A 16736-nucleotide genomic window follows, 5' to 3' on the forward strand; every position below is an offset into this window, starting at 1 on the left:
GTCTGCGCCACCAGGGAAGCCCAAGTACCATATAACAGTTGAAACCAATATAAGGTACCATTATGAATAAGGGAAAAATAAACTTTTAGGGAAAATTAATACTCTCTACTATCTCATTAAGCTTTCAAAAATAATGTCCCTTAACTATACATACTGGGGAAGAAAATGGAATATAACCTAATATACTCTTTTTTTCTGTGCAATGGGATTACAGTGTTTTTCTCTTCTTCCCCAATTTTCCTATTATATGAATTACTGGTATCATTTTTTAATTTAAAAAAAGAAGACGCCAAGCCCACTTAAGTATAAGGAAGGGGATACACTATCAGCAAGCACCACTAGTCCTAACTGCAAGCTTTGCTTCAGGTCTCTTCAAACTTGGTCCAGTTCAGGGACCAGCTAAGCCCGTGGGGATTCTGCCCTTTCAGCATCTTCAAACACCTGTCACTCGACTTTGGCCTAATCAGCACCTTGTGATATGTATAAACTCTGCTCAGTCAGAGCACACTCTGGGTCCTAGCCAAGAAAAATGTCAACCTTTGCTAAGGGAGCCAAGCGCCAACAGTTCAGGGCTTAGGTTTCATTTACTGATACGAACACCTCAGGAGAGCCCAGGCTCCTGCTGTTGCCAGGCCACGGTCTGTGGATGGGCCATGACAGCTGAAAAAGAGCTCCACAGAGTTCTCTGGAAACCTGAGCATCTGCCTGTCTCTTTCTCTGACCATCTCTATTTCTCCTTCCATCTCCTAAACATGCTGTTTTCTCTGCCTGGAAATTTCTGCCCCACATATAACTATTAGCCTGGCTAACATCTGTAACTACTTTCGACTTCCGTCTTATCCAGGGTGCCTTCCTTGTTATCCTCCGTGTTTACCTCTGTTCTGTCGCACCCTGTCTGTTCTTACCCCACCCTACACTATGAGTTGTACCCGGTTCATGCTTGGTGTGCAGTCAGCTCTCAGGAAGGGTTTGCCCAAAGAACAACCAGACCCCAGCTGACTGACCGGTGCTCCAGCAGACCTGCTCTGTTCTCTTTGGCTTCTACTGCACAGATGACTTCCCTCTGAAAGGGCAGGAAAGCGCCTCAGAAAGCCTTTTCCACACTACTCCCGCCTTCAAGGGGAAGCTCCCCCTTGGCAACCCTCAAACTTTCCATTTAGCTATTTATCCTGCACTGCCTCATCACTGCCCCTAGAATTTCTGTTTCCTTTGGAGGAAATTGGTAAGTACTTGACAGGCAGAAAATGTGTCTTAACCCAAACTCCATTTTACACTCAACAAGTATGAGTCAGTGTCTACCATGTTCTAAGGATATGAGAAAACACTGAGATGAGTGAGACACGTTCCTTGCCCTCACAGATGAGCAAGATGGAGAGCTAGACATGCAGGTAACAGTTTAACAGAGTTAGTTATAATTAGGGTATCAGCCCAGTGCTGTTGGGAATAGTCTGTCTAGGAAATTCCCAGAGACAGGATGTTCTAACCTTCCTGTGGGGAGATTTACCTACAGGAAAATGTACTCGAAGGTATGTAAATTAGAACAGGCAGAGAACTAGATAGAAAAACCTAATCCCCTCACCACAAAACCAGGTTAGGTGCCCTGAGTATACAGTCCCTGGCACATTCTGTACTTCAGATTCTATTGCTTTGCACCTTGAGATAACCTGGCCAGGGTCTGACTTCCTTCCTCAAATGTGGCGTCCGTGGAGCCCTCCACAGGGAAGCTGTGCTTACCACTGTGTTCCCAGAACCTAATTCAGTATCTGGGACAGAGCCAAAGCTCAACAAACATTTGAGGAATGAGCTGATGAAGTATAAATATGAAGAGTTTTTCATAAGAAATTAAAATTAAAGGAAATTTGCAAAGCATGAATGCTGTACTTCTTTAAGAGACCACTCCCATATAATATATATCATCTCTAGAACCTTTTCAAGATGAGATGGGAGAAAAATATTGCTAACCTCTAGACTGGGCCAGATCAGAATTTACTGGCCTATTTCCATATGATACCAAGTTACTCCTCAACCTGGTTTCCTATCCCTCTATTCCATGCCCTCTCCCTCCTTTTCCCAAGGAAGAATTTCAAAAGCAGTGACATTCTAGTTTATTCAGTGACTTCACGTTTCTTCCCGTTTTCCCAAGAATTCAAGATTTCCCTCTACCATTGTGTATAAACATGTGCATCATCACCCACAATTCAGGAGGAAAATAACTGTACCATGAGGTCAACCAAAAATAGGAAGTTCACCCTGTCCCGTTCTGGTACCATAACAAAAACACCTTCATCCCTGGCATTTGTGACACTGATGAGTGTCATAGCCTTGGTGGCCACACTAATCACGTGAGACAGTCGCTGTTTCTCCACCATGAACAGACTACCATGTACTTGGTAAGAGTAATCTTACAGCTTGTGCATTTAAATGCTAGTGATTTATTTTATTTGATGAGCCAGTTCTTGTGAAGTCTGACTCTTTTGCACCTCTTTGCAAGTAAATTTCTCCTTTTCTTTTATAAAAGGTCATCTTGTCTTGCAAAGACCGTGGGTCCTCAGCTCTGTACTATGGAGTAGAGTGGTGCTGAGTCCCAGCAAGAGTCCCAGATTCTGCCAGAGGTGAGTGTCTAAGCAGAAGAGCACCAACTAGACACTCATGACTCCATCAAAACACAGGAAACTACACTGCATAATGTTTAAAGTCCTTTCCTTTCCTACACCAGGGCTCTGGTTTGTGTGAATGGGGGGTGCCAAGTGAATAGTGTGTTCTCTCATTCATTCAACAAGTGTTTGCTGAACACCTATTATATTCTGGGATTTATACCAGGCTCTGAGGATATGGTGGAGAACAAGACAAATATGACTCCTGTCCTCATGGAGCTTACAGTATAGTGGAACCAACAGACATTAATCAAATAATTGTAAATACTTGTAAAATTACAGCTGTACTATGTTCAAGGAAGGAGAGGTGTGTGGTGCTGTGAGATCTAATAATAAGGGGATTTGACCCACTCTGGAAAGTTAGGGAGGCTTTCCTGAGAAATTACCTCTACTCTAACTTAGAAAAACACATAAATAAATGACCTGGCACTCAATTAAGCTATAGAATTCAAATACTTCAAAGCTTGTAGGATCACTAATGTCCATCCTGAGACACTCTGTAAAGGAACTGTTGGAAACATTTGCCAACAAGGGACATAGCAGGTGGAATCTAACTCCTCTCTAAACAAGTAGATCAGAAGTTCAGTTAAGTAAGTTCAGCTGCGCTCACTCAGCAGTGGTGATCCATGGCTATGAGCCTGGCTTTGTAAATGTTTTTCTCATAAATATTATGGAACAATTGTCTTTTTTTCAAAGAGAGAGAGAACAAGTTTGTGGATTTTTCTCAGGATGAATCCTTTCTTTTGATATAAAAGATATCAAAGGGAAGATAAAACCATGGTTGGCACTTAGTATTTGATGATGGGTTAATAAATAAATAAATAAGAACAAGCCTTAACAAGGAATAATTTAAAGTCTAATGCCTGGGTTCAAAGAAATCAGTTCCACAAATGTAATCTGGGGACTTTTCTTGGCAAATGCTACTGAGTAGAAGCTTAAAGGGGTATAATTATCTACAACATTAAATGAGCTAAACAGTGTTATGAAATGTCCAAAAAGCTAACATAAATGAAAGTCATATCAAGAAATGTACAGGGTCCAGTTCTCTAGAAATAGTCATCCATCTACTCTCTACTTGTCAAGTCAGCCCTGGAGGATTTGGGCTCAGTTCTAGACATGATCTTCTATGAGGGGCACTGGTGAATGGGGAAACATTCAGAAACCAGTGGTAGGTATATCAACAATATGAAGTGAGGGATGACTGGAGGACTAGGCATGGGTGGTCGGGAAAAGAGAGGACCTGAGAACTGCCCTCCGGTATCTGAAGGCCTGTCACGCGAGGCAGGAGCAGCCTGTGCACCCTGTCTTCAATCCTGTTCCCAGCCAGGCAACACCTAGATGGTGACTTGGCCCTAGGACTCTGATTCGCCTTGCCCAATGCTATCCACATGGGTCTGAGGGGCAATGTGTTACTAAACATACCACAAAAAAGAGATATTGCAGTTAACAATGTTTACATAAAACCGTGCAAACTGGATTCCTTATGGCAGAATGTTTTGGAATCTTCAAATGATAATATCATCATGAATGTCCAAGACAGAGAGGTGTATTCCAAGTTTTCTGATCTTCATGGAACTAGTATCTTTCCACACATCCAAACACACAGGAAGACCTTGTTCTAGACTTTTCTCTTTTCATTAGGCTCAGCACTGGAATAGGTACATGGAGTCAGGAAACCAAAGGTTTAGACACGGTACCTGCCTTCAGTGACAGCTTCACCCATAGGGAAGAATGACTGATCCCAACCTGCACTGGATAACACTGAGGGGATTTCACAGGCAGAGACCACCTCACAGGTCCAGTGGGTAGTCATCTGGCATCCCGTGGAGTAATACGGCACCATCCATATTTTATGAGGTAGGACAGAACTAAGCAGTAGCCTTGATATCTCTGACCAAAGACCTAGACCTTGGGAAATCATGTAGCCTTTTTTGTAGACATTGTTCAACCTCCAAACTCATTCTTGCTGCTGCTGCTAAGTCACTTCAGTCGTGTCTGACTCTGTGGGACCCCATAGACGGCAGCCCACTAGGCTCCTCTGTCCCTGGGATTCTCCAGACAAGAACACTGGAGTGGGTTGCCATTTCCTTCTCTAATGCATGAAAGTGAAAAGTGAAAGTGAAGTCGCTCAGCCGTGTCCGACTCTCAGCGACCCCATGGACTGCAGCCTACCAGGTTCCTCCATCCATGGGATTTTTCAGGCAAGAGTACTGGAGTGGGGTGCCATTGCCTTCTCCGAAACTTATTCTTAATACCCTCCAATTCCATAAGCCAATTCATTACCAAGAAGTAACATCACTTCCTCAAGGGTATTAAATCACTTAGAATTTTGTCACTGGGCATCTCAAATTTATTAGTTCATTCTGCCCACCCCTTTTATACAGTTCATGAGGTTCTCATGGCAAGTATACTGGGGTGGTTTGCCATTTCCTCCTCCAGCAGATGCTGAAGAGATCAAGAAGAGATGGAAAGAATACCTGGAAGAACTGTATAAAAAAGATTTTAATGAACCAGATTACTAAGATGGTGTGGTTAGTCACCCAGAGCCAGACATTCTGAAGTGTGAAGTCAAGTGGGCCTTAAGAAGCACTACTGTTAATAAAGCTAGTGGATGTGATGAAATTCCAACAGAACTATTCAAATCCCTAAAAGAGGATGCCATAAAGATTTTGCATTCATTATGTCAGCAAATCAGGAAGATCCAGCAGAGGCCACAGGACTGAAAAAGGTCAATTCTCATCCCAGTTCCCAAGAAAGGTAGTACCAAAGAGTGTGCTAACCATTGAACAATTGCACTCATCTCCCATGCTAGTAAGGTCATGCTTAAAATCTTGCATGCTAGGCTTCAGCATTATGTGAACCAAGAACTTCCAGATGTACAAGCTGGGTTTAGAAAAGAAAGAGGAACTAGAGATCAAATTGCTAACATTTGAGGGATTATATAGAAAAAGCAAGGGAATTTCAGAAAAACATCTATCTCTGTTTCACTGACTACAATAAAGCTTTTGACTCTGTAGATCATGACAGACTGTGGAAAGCTCTTTTAGAGATGATAATATCAGACCATCTTACCTGTCTCCTGAGAAACCTGTATGTGGGTCAAGAAGCAACAGTTAGAACCCTGTACGGAACAACTGATTGGTTCAAGATTGAGAAAGGAGTACGACAGGGCTGTCTGCTGTCACCTGTTTGTTTAACCTATACACTGAGCACATCATAAGAAATGCCAGGCAGGATGAGTTCCAGGCTGGAATCAAGATAGGTGGGAGAAACATCAACAACCTCAGATATGCGGATGATACCACTCTAAAGGCAGACAGCTAAGAGGAAACTAAACAGCCTCTTGATGAGGGTGAAGGAGAAGAGTCAAAGAGCCAGCTTAAGACTAAATATTAAAAAATCTACAGCCGTGGCATCCAGGCCCATTACTGCATGGCAAATAGAAGGGGCAAAGGTGGAAGTAGTGACAGATTTCCTCTTCTTGGGCTCCAAAATCACTGCTGACAGTGACTGCAACCATGAAATCAGAAGCTGTTTGTTTCTTGGCAGGAAAGCGATGACAAACCTAGACAGTGTGTTGAAAAGCAGAGACATTACTCTGCCAGCAAATGTCTGTTTAGTCAAGGCTATGGTCTTCCCAGTACTCATGTATGGTTGTGAGAGCTGAATAAGGCAGAATGCCAAAGAATTGATGCCTTTGAACTAAGGTGCTGGAGAAGACTCCTGAAAGTCCTTGGGACAGCAAGGAGATCAAACCAGTCAATCTTAAGGGAGATCAACACTGAATATTCACTGGAAGGACTGATGCTGAAGCTGAAGCTCTAGTATTTTGGTCATCTGATGCAAACAGACAACTCATTGAAAAAGTCCCTGATGTTGGGAAAGATCAAGGGCAGAAGGAGAAGAGGGTGTCAGAGAATGAGATGGCTGGATGGTATCACCAATGCAATGAACATGAACTTGGGCAAACTCTGGGAGATGGTGAGGGACAGGGAAGCCTAGCATCCTGCAGTCCATGGGGTCACAAAGAGTCAGACACGACCGGGCGACTGAACAACAACAACATCTACCCCATCCTAGGATTTATAGGAAAAGAAATCAGCCTTTTATTCTGTTTAACCAGCATGAATTGCAACTCAATGGCAAGGCTGATAGATTTTGAATTTTTCTTTGACAAAGGGTGGAAGAAGAGTACTGAGGATCAAGAAGATTGGTTCTTTTACTTCAAAATATTGGGTAGAGGCAATAGGAGGAGAGGAAATATGGCCACTGAAGTACTTTGCAACCTGGCTGCTGGAGACCACCCTGGGGAAAGGGCCACAAGCCTGAATGAATGTTTAGAAAAGAGAGAGACTGATGTAGGATGGGGTCATTGGGAAGGTCATGGAAGTGGGACTTCAAGTCCATACTGGAAAGGCATAGAAAAGGAGGGAAAGCATGTGTTGTATGGCAGAAACCAATACAACATTGAAAGCAATTACCCTTTAATTAAAAATAAATTAAACTTTTAAAAACTTACAAAGAAGAAGGGAGAACATGGAAAGTGGGGTCTAAGGATCGTGGGACATCCCCTAAGCATACCATGTTCTTCTCTTTCATTGCACCACAATTCACATATAGAGCTTCATGGCCAATTTCTTGATTACCTAGCAACTCAGTTCCACCCTAATGGTCTCCCTCCACATAACCTTAATAAATTACAACCTGTTGCTACAGAAAACATATGCCTATTAAAGAAGAAGATTTAACACTGTGGTGAAAACGTCTCTTAAATAAAAACGAAAAACTGACTCACTCCACCATATTTCTTCCTAGAAATAAAAACATTTATAAAGGTTTCCTTGACCACTAAGGGGAGAAAAATGTGTTTATCATTCTGTTTAATCCCCACAGACTCAATGGCCACGCTGCCCAAACTTCCTGCCTTGGTAGATGTGATCCTCCGAAAGTAAAATTAACCTTCCCCGGTGGAACGTGCTCGCTGCTTTTTCAAATGTGTACACTCCATCAGGGTTGTTATAAATAAGCTGTATCTTGATTTAGGACATATCAGCTACCGTTGCTATTTCAGTGCTGCTTTAGCAGTCTAAGCTTTCACTGCAAGTAGCATTTACAGGGAAAAAAACAGCTCAAGGCTGCATACTTACCAGTCCCGAAGCTCTCCTCCCCACAAAGGGACAGTTTGCTTGCATCCATCAGATTCCCAAAAAACTTCCAGCCAGTTGGGGTCTCATACAAAGCGATCTTTGTAGCATTAGCCACCCTTCAAAGGCATGAAATCAAAGTTACATCACAGCAGGACTGCTAGGGTAGCCATGTGAGGGATGGAAAATAGCAACCGTTATTGTAATCAAGGGTTCCCACTTAGCATTGCTCAGAGGTACACATAATTCTAAGATTGGTGGAAAATCGTATGAAAAAACTCATGCACAATGGGCTATTATATGTGGAGTCAGAGGAGGGGGAGCAGAGTACGAAGAAAGAATTAATTCAGGTCACTGAATTTAATATTTTAGAAGAAGTAACAGTGGCAAAATGGACAAAACTGTTTGGGGGGCTATTTAAACCCATGTGTTTTGGATACAGACAGCATTTATAACCATTCCATAATGAACAAAACAATGATGTTTCGATGCACCTATAATTATAGAGCCAGAAGATATTGGGTCTGGAAGGTCAGTATTTCACAGAGAAAGAAACAGGACCCAGAATGTTACGTGACTCAGTCCAAGGTCACACAGCCAGGATGACCACTGCCTGCGATCTGGTCAGTGCTCCTTTCATTCCCTGGAAGGCCCCGCGAGGACAGGGCCCGGGGGCTCCTGTCAGCTCTAGCTGCATCCACACCAATCCGTGGTCCCCTGTCCCCTGCAACACATCTTTTACTTCTCCCTATATTATCCTTACTCTATCTGAAACTTTTGAGGGACTCTTTTTTTAGATTCCTTTCCCTTTGAACAGGAAGAGTTACCTACATTTCATTCACCTTTTTAGTGAGATTTGCTTCCCAAAATGCTTATCACTAGCAAAACAATATCATATTTCAATTCTAATATTTGAGGAAAATTAAATTATGATTTTTAAAACTGTGAAAATAAAGTTTCTTTCTGGGTAATGAAGTATTTTCCATTGTGATTCTATATGTGGATTATCACATATAATCCACATAAATTGGAATTAGACTATTTTTGGATTACACAGAAGCTATTTCAGGACCTGATCAGTCTAATGGACAATAGTGTGGCCACAAACCAGCTCACAGCTTTGGAGGGAGGATGTGGAGGCAGAAGGACCAGGGTCTAATTCTAGCTCTGATGTAGCTGTGGAGTCCTGGGAACGGCTGCTAACTACTCTTCTGGCTGACAGATGAATGGATAAAGAAGATGTGGTACAAATACCATATAAATGGAATATTGCTGCTGCTAAGTCGCTTCAGTCGTGTCCGACTCTGTGAGACCCCATAGACGGCAGCCCACCAGGCTCCCCTGTCCCTGGGATTCTCCAGGCAGGAACACTGGAGTGGGTTGCCATTTCCTTCTCCAATGCATGAAAGTGAAAAGTGAAAGTGAAGTCGCTCAGTCATGTCCGACTCTTAGCGACCCCATGGACTGCAGACCACCAGGCTCCTCCATACATGAGATTTTCCAGGCAAGATTACTGGAGTGGGGTGCCATTGCCTTCTCCGAAATGGAATATTACTCAGCCATAAAAAAGAACAAAATAATGCCATTTGCAGTAATATGGATGGACCTAGAGATAGCCATACTGAGCAAAGTAAGTCAGCCAGAGAAATACAAATATCATATGATATCACTTACATGTGGAATCGTAAAAAAAAAAAAATGGTACAAATGAACTTATTTACAAAATAGAAATAGAGTCACAGATGGGAAAACAAACTTATGGTTACCAAGGGGGAAAAGAGTTGGGGAGGGATAAATTGGGAGATTGGAACTGACATATACACACTGCTGCTGCTGCTAAGTCACTTCAGTCGTGTCCGACTCTGTGCGACCCCATAGACAGCCCACCAGGCTCCATCCCTGGGATTCTCTAGGCAAGGACACTGGAGTGGGTTGCCATTTCCTTCTCCAATGCATGAAAGTGAAAAGTGAAAGTGAAGTTGCTCAGCCGTGTCCGACTCTTAGCGACCCCATGGACTTCAGCCCACCAGGCTCCTCTGTCCAAGGGATTTTCCAGGCAAGAGTACTGGAGTGGGGTGCCATTGCCTTCTCCGATATAGATACTACTATATATAAAATAGATAACTCATAAGGACTTACTGTATAGTACAGAGAATTCTCCTCAATACTCTGTGATGACCTTTATGGGAAAAGAATCTAAAAAAGACTGGCTATATCTAATTATAGCTGATTCACTTTGCTGTAAAGCAGAAACTAACACAATAATGTAAATCAACTATACTCCAAAACGAGTAAAAAAATAAAATAAGGACTGCTATGAGGATCAATTGAGACAGTGGATGTAAAAAAAAAAGTGTCAACTACAAATTACTATATGATATTAGTCATTACTTTCTTAGCTGAAGTGAAGTCAGCACTAGTTCTATAACACACACACACACACACACACACACCCACCAGAAAACTACTGCACTGCACATCCCAGTGTTTGGGAGCAAAGGTTCTGGGTTCAAATCCTGCTCTATCATTTACTAGCTGGGTCACCTTGGGCAAATTATTTAACTTCTTTTTCCTTTTGTTTTCCCATCTGTAAAGAGGAGTTAAATACAGTATTTACTTCATGGAGCCAATCTGAGAATTAAATGACTTAAAATATATGCTTAGTGTCTAGCATAAGGTAATGTTTAGTGAGCAATAGTTATGATTATAAGAACCAAGTACATACATTCTTCTTCCTCCCTAGCCTCAGCCTTTCATTCATTCACTTGTTCTTTACCCATTCATCCAGGAACTATTTATTGGACACCTAACATGATGTTATGACCAACCTAGATAGCATATTCAAAAGCAGAGACATTACTTTGCCAACAAAGGTTCGTCTAGCCAAGGCTATGGTTTTTCCTGTGGTCATGTATGGATGTGAGAGTCGGACTGTGAAGAAGGCTGAGCACTGAAGAATTGATGCTTTTGAACTGTGGTGTTGGAGAAGACTCTTGAGAGTCCCTTGGACTGCAAGGAGATCCAACCAGTCCATTCTGAAGGAGATCAGCCCTGGGATTTCTTTGGAAGGAATGATGCTAAAGCTGAAACTCCAGTACTTTGGCCACCTCATGTGAAGAGTTGACTCATTGGAAAAGACTCTGATGCTAGGAGGGATTAGGGGCAAGAGGAGAAGGGGACGACAGAGGATGAGATGGCTGGATGGCATCACTGACTCGATGGACGTGAGTCTGAGTGAACTCCGGGAGTTGGTGATGGACAGGGAGGACTGGCATGCTGCGATTCATGGGGTCACAAAGAGTCGGACACGACTGAGCGACTGATCTGATCTGAACATGATGTAGTCAACATCTCTGCTTTGTGCTCATTTATGACTTCCATTTTTCAGATGTTTTAAATGTGATCTCATAAGCTAACCTAAAGCCTTTTCAAATGAGATGATATACAATAAATAAACAAGCAAGTCAAAGATACCAACTGTTTACTGTCACTGGGTTCCTTGTTTCTCCAAAACTGAATGTATTTTTTAAACTATTTTAGCTTTATGTTTATTCAGATTTTGAATAAATGAACATTTATTATGCTTGTGTGTATGGGCATCTGATGGGGGCTGGATGGGGAATATTTTTTTAAAAGTTCTGTTGAAATACTGATCTTACATCAGTCTTTCATCCCTACTCTGTGCACACTGCCCAGAGAAAGTGAGTCTCTAGAATGATGTCTTGACTACAGCAGAAGTGCCATCCATTCATTTATTCATTAACATTCAATCATTCATTTTTTAAAATGAGGCGTGTGTGTGTGTGTGTGTGTGTGTGTGTGTGTACCAGGCACGCCGTGATCAGTCAGAGTTTAGCACAGTGACAAGGACGTTCTTTTCTCTGTATTAGTTTCGAGTTCAACAGGGCAGATAGTCAAGTAAACAGAGTATCAGCACACAGCGTGAGAAGAGCCAGGATGGGAGAGACGCAGAGTGCTAAAGCAGCACAGTGGGGCACATCCAATCCAGAAAAAAGGACACCATTCCTTCATAAAGAAAACCCTTAGATAACACACTATGTATGCATCAGATGTCTGAACTGAAAGGGGAGGAAGGGTGCTCCTGGTGCTATGAGGGCCTGCTTGGGAAGCAAGGGAGTGGAGAGACCTACCGGTCCAGGGCACCACTGGTGGGCATGCTGCGTGCGAAGCCACGGACCCCAGTTTGCTGGAAGTATGGAATGCTGAAGATGTTGGCAGCAATGACAGCCACAGAGTCTGAAGGGTTCACGAAGAACCCGTGCTTGCCCAGAATCATGTTCCGATCCTTTGGGAGAAGGGGGATTCAAAGAGAGATCTTTTAATCAAAGTGCTGAAGAAACCAAACGATCTTACATGGAGGTTTTGTAAAATTTAAAGCTGATACATTTATTCATACTGGGTTCTAGACACTGGACTTTATTCCTAATTGATCTGTACAGTACCGCTGGGCCAATGGCACCTCCGTGCCGAAGAGCTAAAACTGTTTTGAGTTAAAGCGCAAACTCCTTCCAGGCTGAATTCTCTGTTCTCCCTCCAGAGGCCAGCTGAATGTAACCTCCCTGACCTTCTCCAAACTCTGGAACCAAACACCTCTCTTCTCTCCCAGAAGAGAGCAGAGATCACAGTGAGAGGAAATGTGGGCTCTTTAAAGCTTGCTAGGCTTCCCTGATGGCTCAGACGGTAAAGCATCTGCCTACAATGCAGGAGACCCGGGTTCGATCCCTGGGTCAGGAAGATCCTCTGGAGAAGGAAATGGCACCCCACTCCAGTAGTCTTGCCTGGAAAATCCCATGGACGGAGGAGCCTGGTAGGCTACAGTTCGTGGGGTTGCAATGAGTCGGACACGACTGAGCGACTTCACTTTCACTTTCAGGTCTACCAAGCATTCTCCAAGGAAAAAGCAGATTTCCTCAAGGAAAGGCTCCTAAATCTTGGCACCTCCATTTGGTGCAGGACCCAACAAAATATGGTGTCACCTCACTGTTCTCCTGGTGCCTGATACACAGGAAGTACTCAAGTAACTGAGAGTAAAGAGGAAACCCAGGATGCACTGCAACAGAAAGACACACTGAAAATAAAGTCTGCTTGTTCATTTGTTTAGTGACTGAGTCGTGTCTGACTCTTTTGAGACACCGTGGACTGTAGCCCACCAGGCTCCTCTGTCCGTGGGATTTTCCAGGCAAGAATACTGGAGTGGGTTGCCATTCCCTTCTCCAGGGAATCTTCCCTACTCAGGGATCGAACCTGCATCTCCTACACTGGCAGGTGGATTCTTTACCAACTGAGCCACCAGGTAATGTCCCAACCTATGCTATTTCCCAAATATTAATATTCCCCAAATATTAATATTGGAAAACCTATTTTATAGGAAACAATGAATTCCAGCTGATGTTAAAGAACAATAGCAACCACCAAAATATATTTTTAAGCAAGTAAATATGTGTAGTGTTTACTATCTCTAAGAAACTGTCCCTCCTTGTCTGTTACATATTCACCAGTGCAAATAAAAGAGCATGTTTATTTCAAATATTAACTGTAGCTAAAGAATAAACTGTTAATTCTCTCATTATAGTTTCATCTTTCAGCTAATGTGAATGAATAGATGGGTATATCATATGGCCAAAACCCTTTCCAGAGATTGAAGAAGGATCCAGCTGCTGGCTAAGAGCAAAAATCTACCTAAGGATGGAGATCGAGAACCCAGTCAGCTCATGGAGCATCAGTCATGACATGATAACCAAGCCCTAATCACCCTGCCCTCCTCAGCAAACACTAGACACATGGTTCCACTTCAAGTCATCCTGTCAAGAGGGTCTTCTAATAATTGAGCCCTGACTCCAGGTGCAGTGACGGAGCTTGACTGCACTCCAGGCTGCAGGGCCTGCTTTTCCCCCATTTAGCACATTAGGCCTGGCCTGCATCAGAGTTCACTTAAATGCATTTTTACCCACCCCATCTCCATCAAAGGCAGCCCCAAAATCATGCTCTCCTGTCTTCATAGTCTCCACCAGGTCAGCTGCGTAGGTGAGGTTGGGGTCAGGGTGGTGGCCTCCAAAGTCCTCCAGGGGAACACAGTTCACTGCCGAGTTCGCGGGGGCGCCGAGTTCTTCACAGAGGATTTTTTTCACATATGGTCCCACAACTATGCAGAGCATGAAATGAAGAACCAGAAATGAAACTGATTACAGAAGGTGAGGACTGGGGACTAGGTAGAGGCAATCTAGGGAAAATGGCACAAACCGCAGAGAGTCTGGAGTAGAAAGTTCTACAAGTAGGAATAATGAGGGATTAGGAAAGAGTGGGAGAAGGGGAGGAAGCGAAGCTTTATGAAGATCCTGCTACACAGGTGCTTCTTAAACATTTCCTCAGTCCTTCAAAAAGGCCCATGAGGTGCTACAACTTAGCGCTTTAAGAACCTGGACTCTGGAATCAGAGTATCTGGGTTCAGATCTCAGCTGTCAATTATTGGCTCTACCATTTTGGGGAAAGTTATTTAAGCTATTTAATATCTCTGCTGTGCTTCCATCTATGCCAACTGCAAAATGAGAATAATAATAGTAAAGCTACCTTTACAGGGTAGATGTGAGAATTAAATGAGTTAATAGAGATGAGGCACCAAGAACAAGCAACAGCCCATATTTTATAAAGGCTTGTGTATTATGATTACCACCTCCAATTTATGATAAGAAAACTGAGGTTCTGAGAGGAAGCTATTTGCCCAAACTTACACAGATAGTAGGAGTGAGAGCTAGGATTCAGAGTCCTAATCTTTCTCCTCTATCAAGCTATCCAACAAGCTGATTAAAAGAATACAGACAAAAACACAGTAACAACACACAACAGGGCAAACCCGTCACATACTTCACAGTGACACTTAGTGCTACGATCATCTCTAAATGCTTTCAACCAAGGAAGGTTCCAATATATGCGGCAGAGGTCAGGACAATATAGAATACGTGTCTCCCACTGGGGGCATGCTAAGGAGGCTACTGACACACCCCAGAATGAGGACAAGGCAGCCAGAGCCATGAGGGGCATAGAAACTGAGACTCTTGAGGAACAACTGAAAGCCTTGCAGAAAGACGTCAGCTTGGAGACCAGCTTCTCCTAGGAAATACACCATCACAAGCCCCGTACTCGAGCCAACCAAGGCTTTTGCTCATTCCCCTAATGTGACATCTCCTTTTCATCTTTTATGCATTGGCTGCAGCCACTGCCTCAGCTGGGCATAACCATCACTGGAGTTTCCACCACCTTACATCTTTCTTTCATAAAAGCTTGAATTGGTTGCCACTTCTTCCAAGAAACCTGTCTTGATACCTTCAGTCAAACTGCGCCTTCCTCCACACCCCAAGGAGAATACTTGAAATTTTATCTAACCCTCATTTTGTTGGCCTGGCAGTGGTTGGTTTCTTAGCCACTTCATCTCCCCAAGCATCACAAGCTCTTTGAAGGAAGTGTCTGCTGCTTCTGCTGCTGCTAAGTCGCTTCAGTTGTGTCTGACTCTGTGCGACCCCATAGACGGAAGCCCACCAGGCTCCCCGGTCCCTGGGATTCTCCAGGAAAGAACACTGGAGTAGGTTGCCATTTCCTTCTCCAATGCATGAAAGTGAAAAGTGAAAGTGAAGGTGCTCAGTCGTGTCCAACTCTTAGCGACCCCATAGACGGCAGTCCACCGGGCTCCTCTGTCCATGGGATTTTCCAGGCAAGAGTACTGGAGTGGGGTGCCATTGTCTACAGAATCCCTGACTACACCCACACCCCCAAGCATACATGTAGTAGCTACTCAATGCATGGCTGCTGAATGTTCTGAAAAGTCAGAATGGCCTTTGTCTGAATAACGGAGGCCCATTCTGTGAGATTCCAGAGGCAAGTTAGGACCCAAGGAAGCAGTTCCAGAGATAGACCATCTCAGGCCACCAGGAGAAGTTTTCTAACAGATTTTGCAGTGTAACAGAAGGACCTGGACAGGATCATAGGAATGGTTCAAGCACAGGCAGAAAGTCTTCCCCAACTAGGCAGGCAGATGGATTCCAGCACCAGGGAAAATCGTTGCCACTCAAAGATTCTAAAATTCTAGGGACATCCCTGGTGGTCCAGTGGTTAAGAACTCACCTTCCAATGCAGGGGACGTGGGTTTGGTCCCTGGTCGAGGAACCAGGATCCCACATGTGGCGGGGCAACTATGCCCACGTGCCATAACTACTGAGCCTGCACACCTCAACTAGAGAGCCTCCCACCACGACTAGAGAGAAACCTGCGTGCCACAAGGAACGCCCCGATGTGCTGCAAGTAAGACCTGATGCAGCCAACAATAAGAAACAAATAAATATATTTTTAAGAAAAAGATCCTAAACTTCCAAATTATTACAAAACAAATAGACAAGCCAAGGGCTCAGGAGTTCCCATATTCCTACATCAAGAGAACCTCACGGCTCTGATTCGGTGACGGCTGCCACCTCTACTGATCTGGCCACAAAACCCACAGAGGAAGAAGAGGGAGAGACATACATCCTGTTGCTCCTGACTTGAACCCTCGGCGTGCTCTGGTCAGCTTCTAAGAAAAGGCGCGTGTGGGAACAGGAAACTGGGGTGTGGGGCTCAGGAGCACATTTATCAGATCTAGCAAACCATGGCTCCCCCTGGGAATAGATGGGGGTGTTCAGGAAGAATCCAAGGCATCTTCTGAGGGGGAGGGAGAGTCCACAAAAATAGCTGCATGTTACTCAAAACCTGCTGCTTAATGTGGAAACACTGACCGTCACACTACCTTACCATGAGGAATTTTTGCTGCCTACAGTTAGATTTTATCGGTGAATATCACTCTGAAATGATTGGAAAGTAATGGTGTAAACGCTGCCAGAGACAGCCTTAAGAAAAGGCTTGTTAAGGCATCATGATACACAAAGTTGAGAGC

At 43.6% G+C, this 16736-nt stretch overlaps 1 protein-coding gene and 1 non-coding gene across 5 annotated transcripts in view; one reads left to right on the forward strand and one right to left on the reverse strand.

The window, feature by feature from the left end:
- PGM1 (phosphoglucomutase 1) overlaps window positions 1–16736 on the reverse strand; it is a 67968-nt gene that overhangs the window by 14101 nt on the left and 37131 nt on the right. For all 4 annotated transcript variants that reach the window (XR_011565850.1, XM_070786423.1, XM_019957324.2 and 1 more), the window contains exons 5-7: window positions 13771–13961; window positions 11950–12104; window positions 7802–7917 (exon numbers count right to left, since the gene is read on the reverse strand). Coding sequence is in view for 3 of the 4 variants with exons in the window: in XM_070786423.1 (XP_070642524.1) it covers window positions 7802–7917; window positions 11950–12104; window positions 13771–13961 (462 nt within the window). In the remaining variant the exon portion in view is untranslated. The remainder of the gene's footprint in view (window positions 1–7801; window positions 7918–11949; window positions 12105–13770; window positions 13962–16736) is intronic.
- On the forward strand, window positions 12482–12554 carry TRNAC-ACA (transfer RNA cysteine (anticodon ACA)). Its single transcript has one exon. It is a non-coding gene; the product is annotated as a tRNA-Cys (tRNA).

The sequence above is a fragment of the Bos indicus genome, chromosome 3, assembly GCF_029378745.1.
Source record: "Bos indicus isolate NIAB-ARS_2022 breed Sahiwal x Tharparkar chromosome 3, NIAB-ARS_B.indTharparkar_mat_pri_1.0, whole genome shotgun sequence".
Classification (NCBI taxonomy): Eukaryota; Metazoa; Chordata; class Mammalia; order Artiodactyla; family Bovidae; genus Bos; species Bos indicus.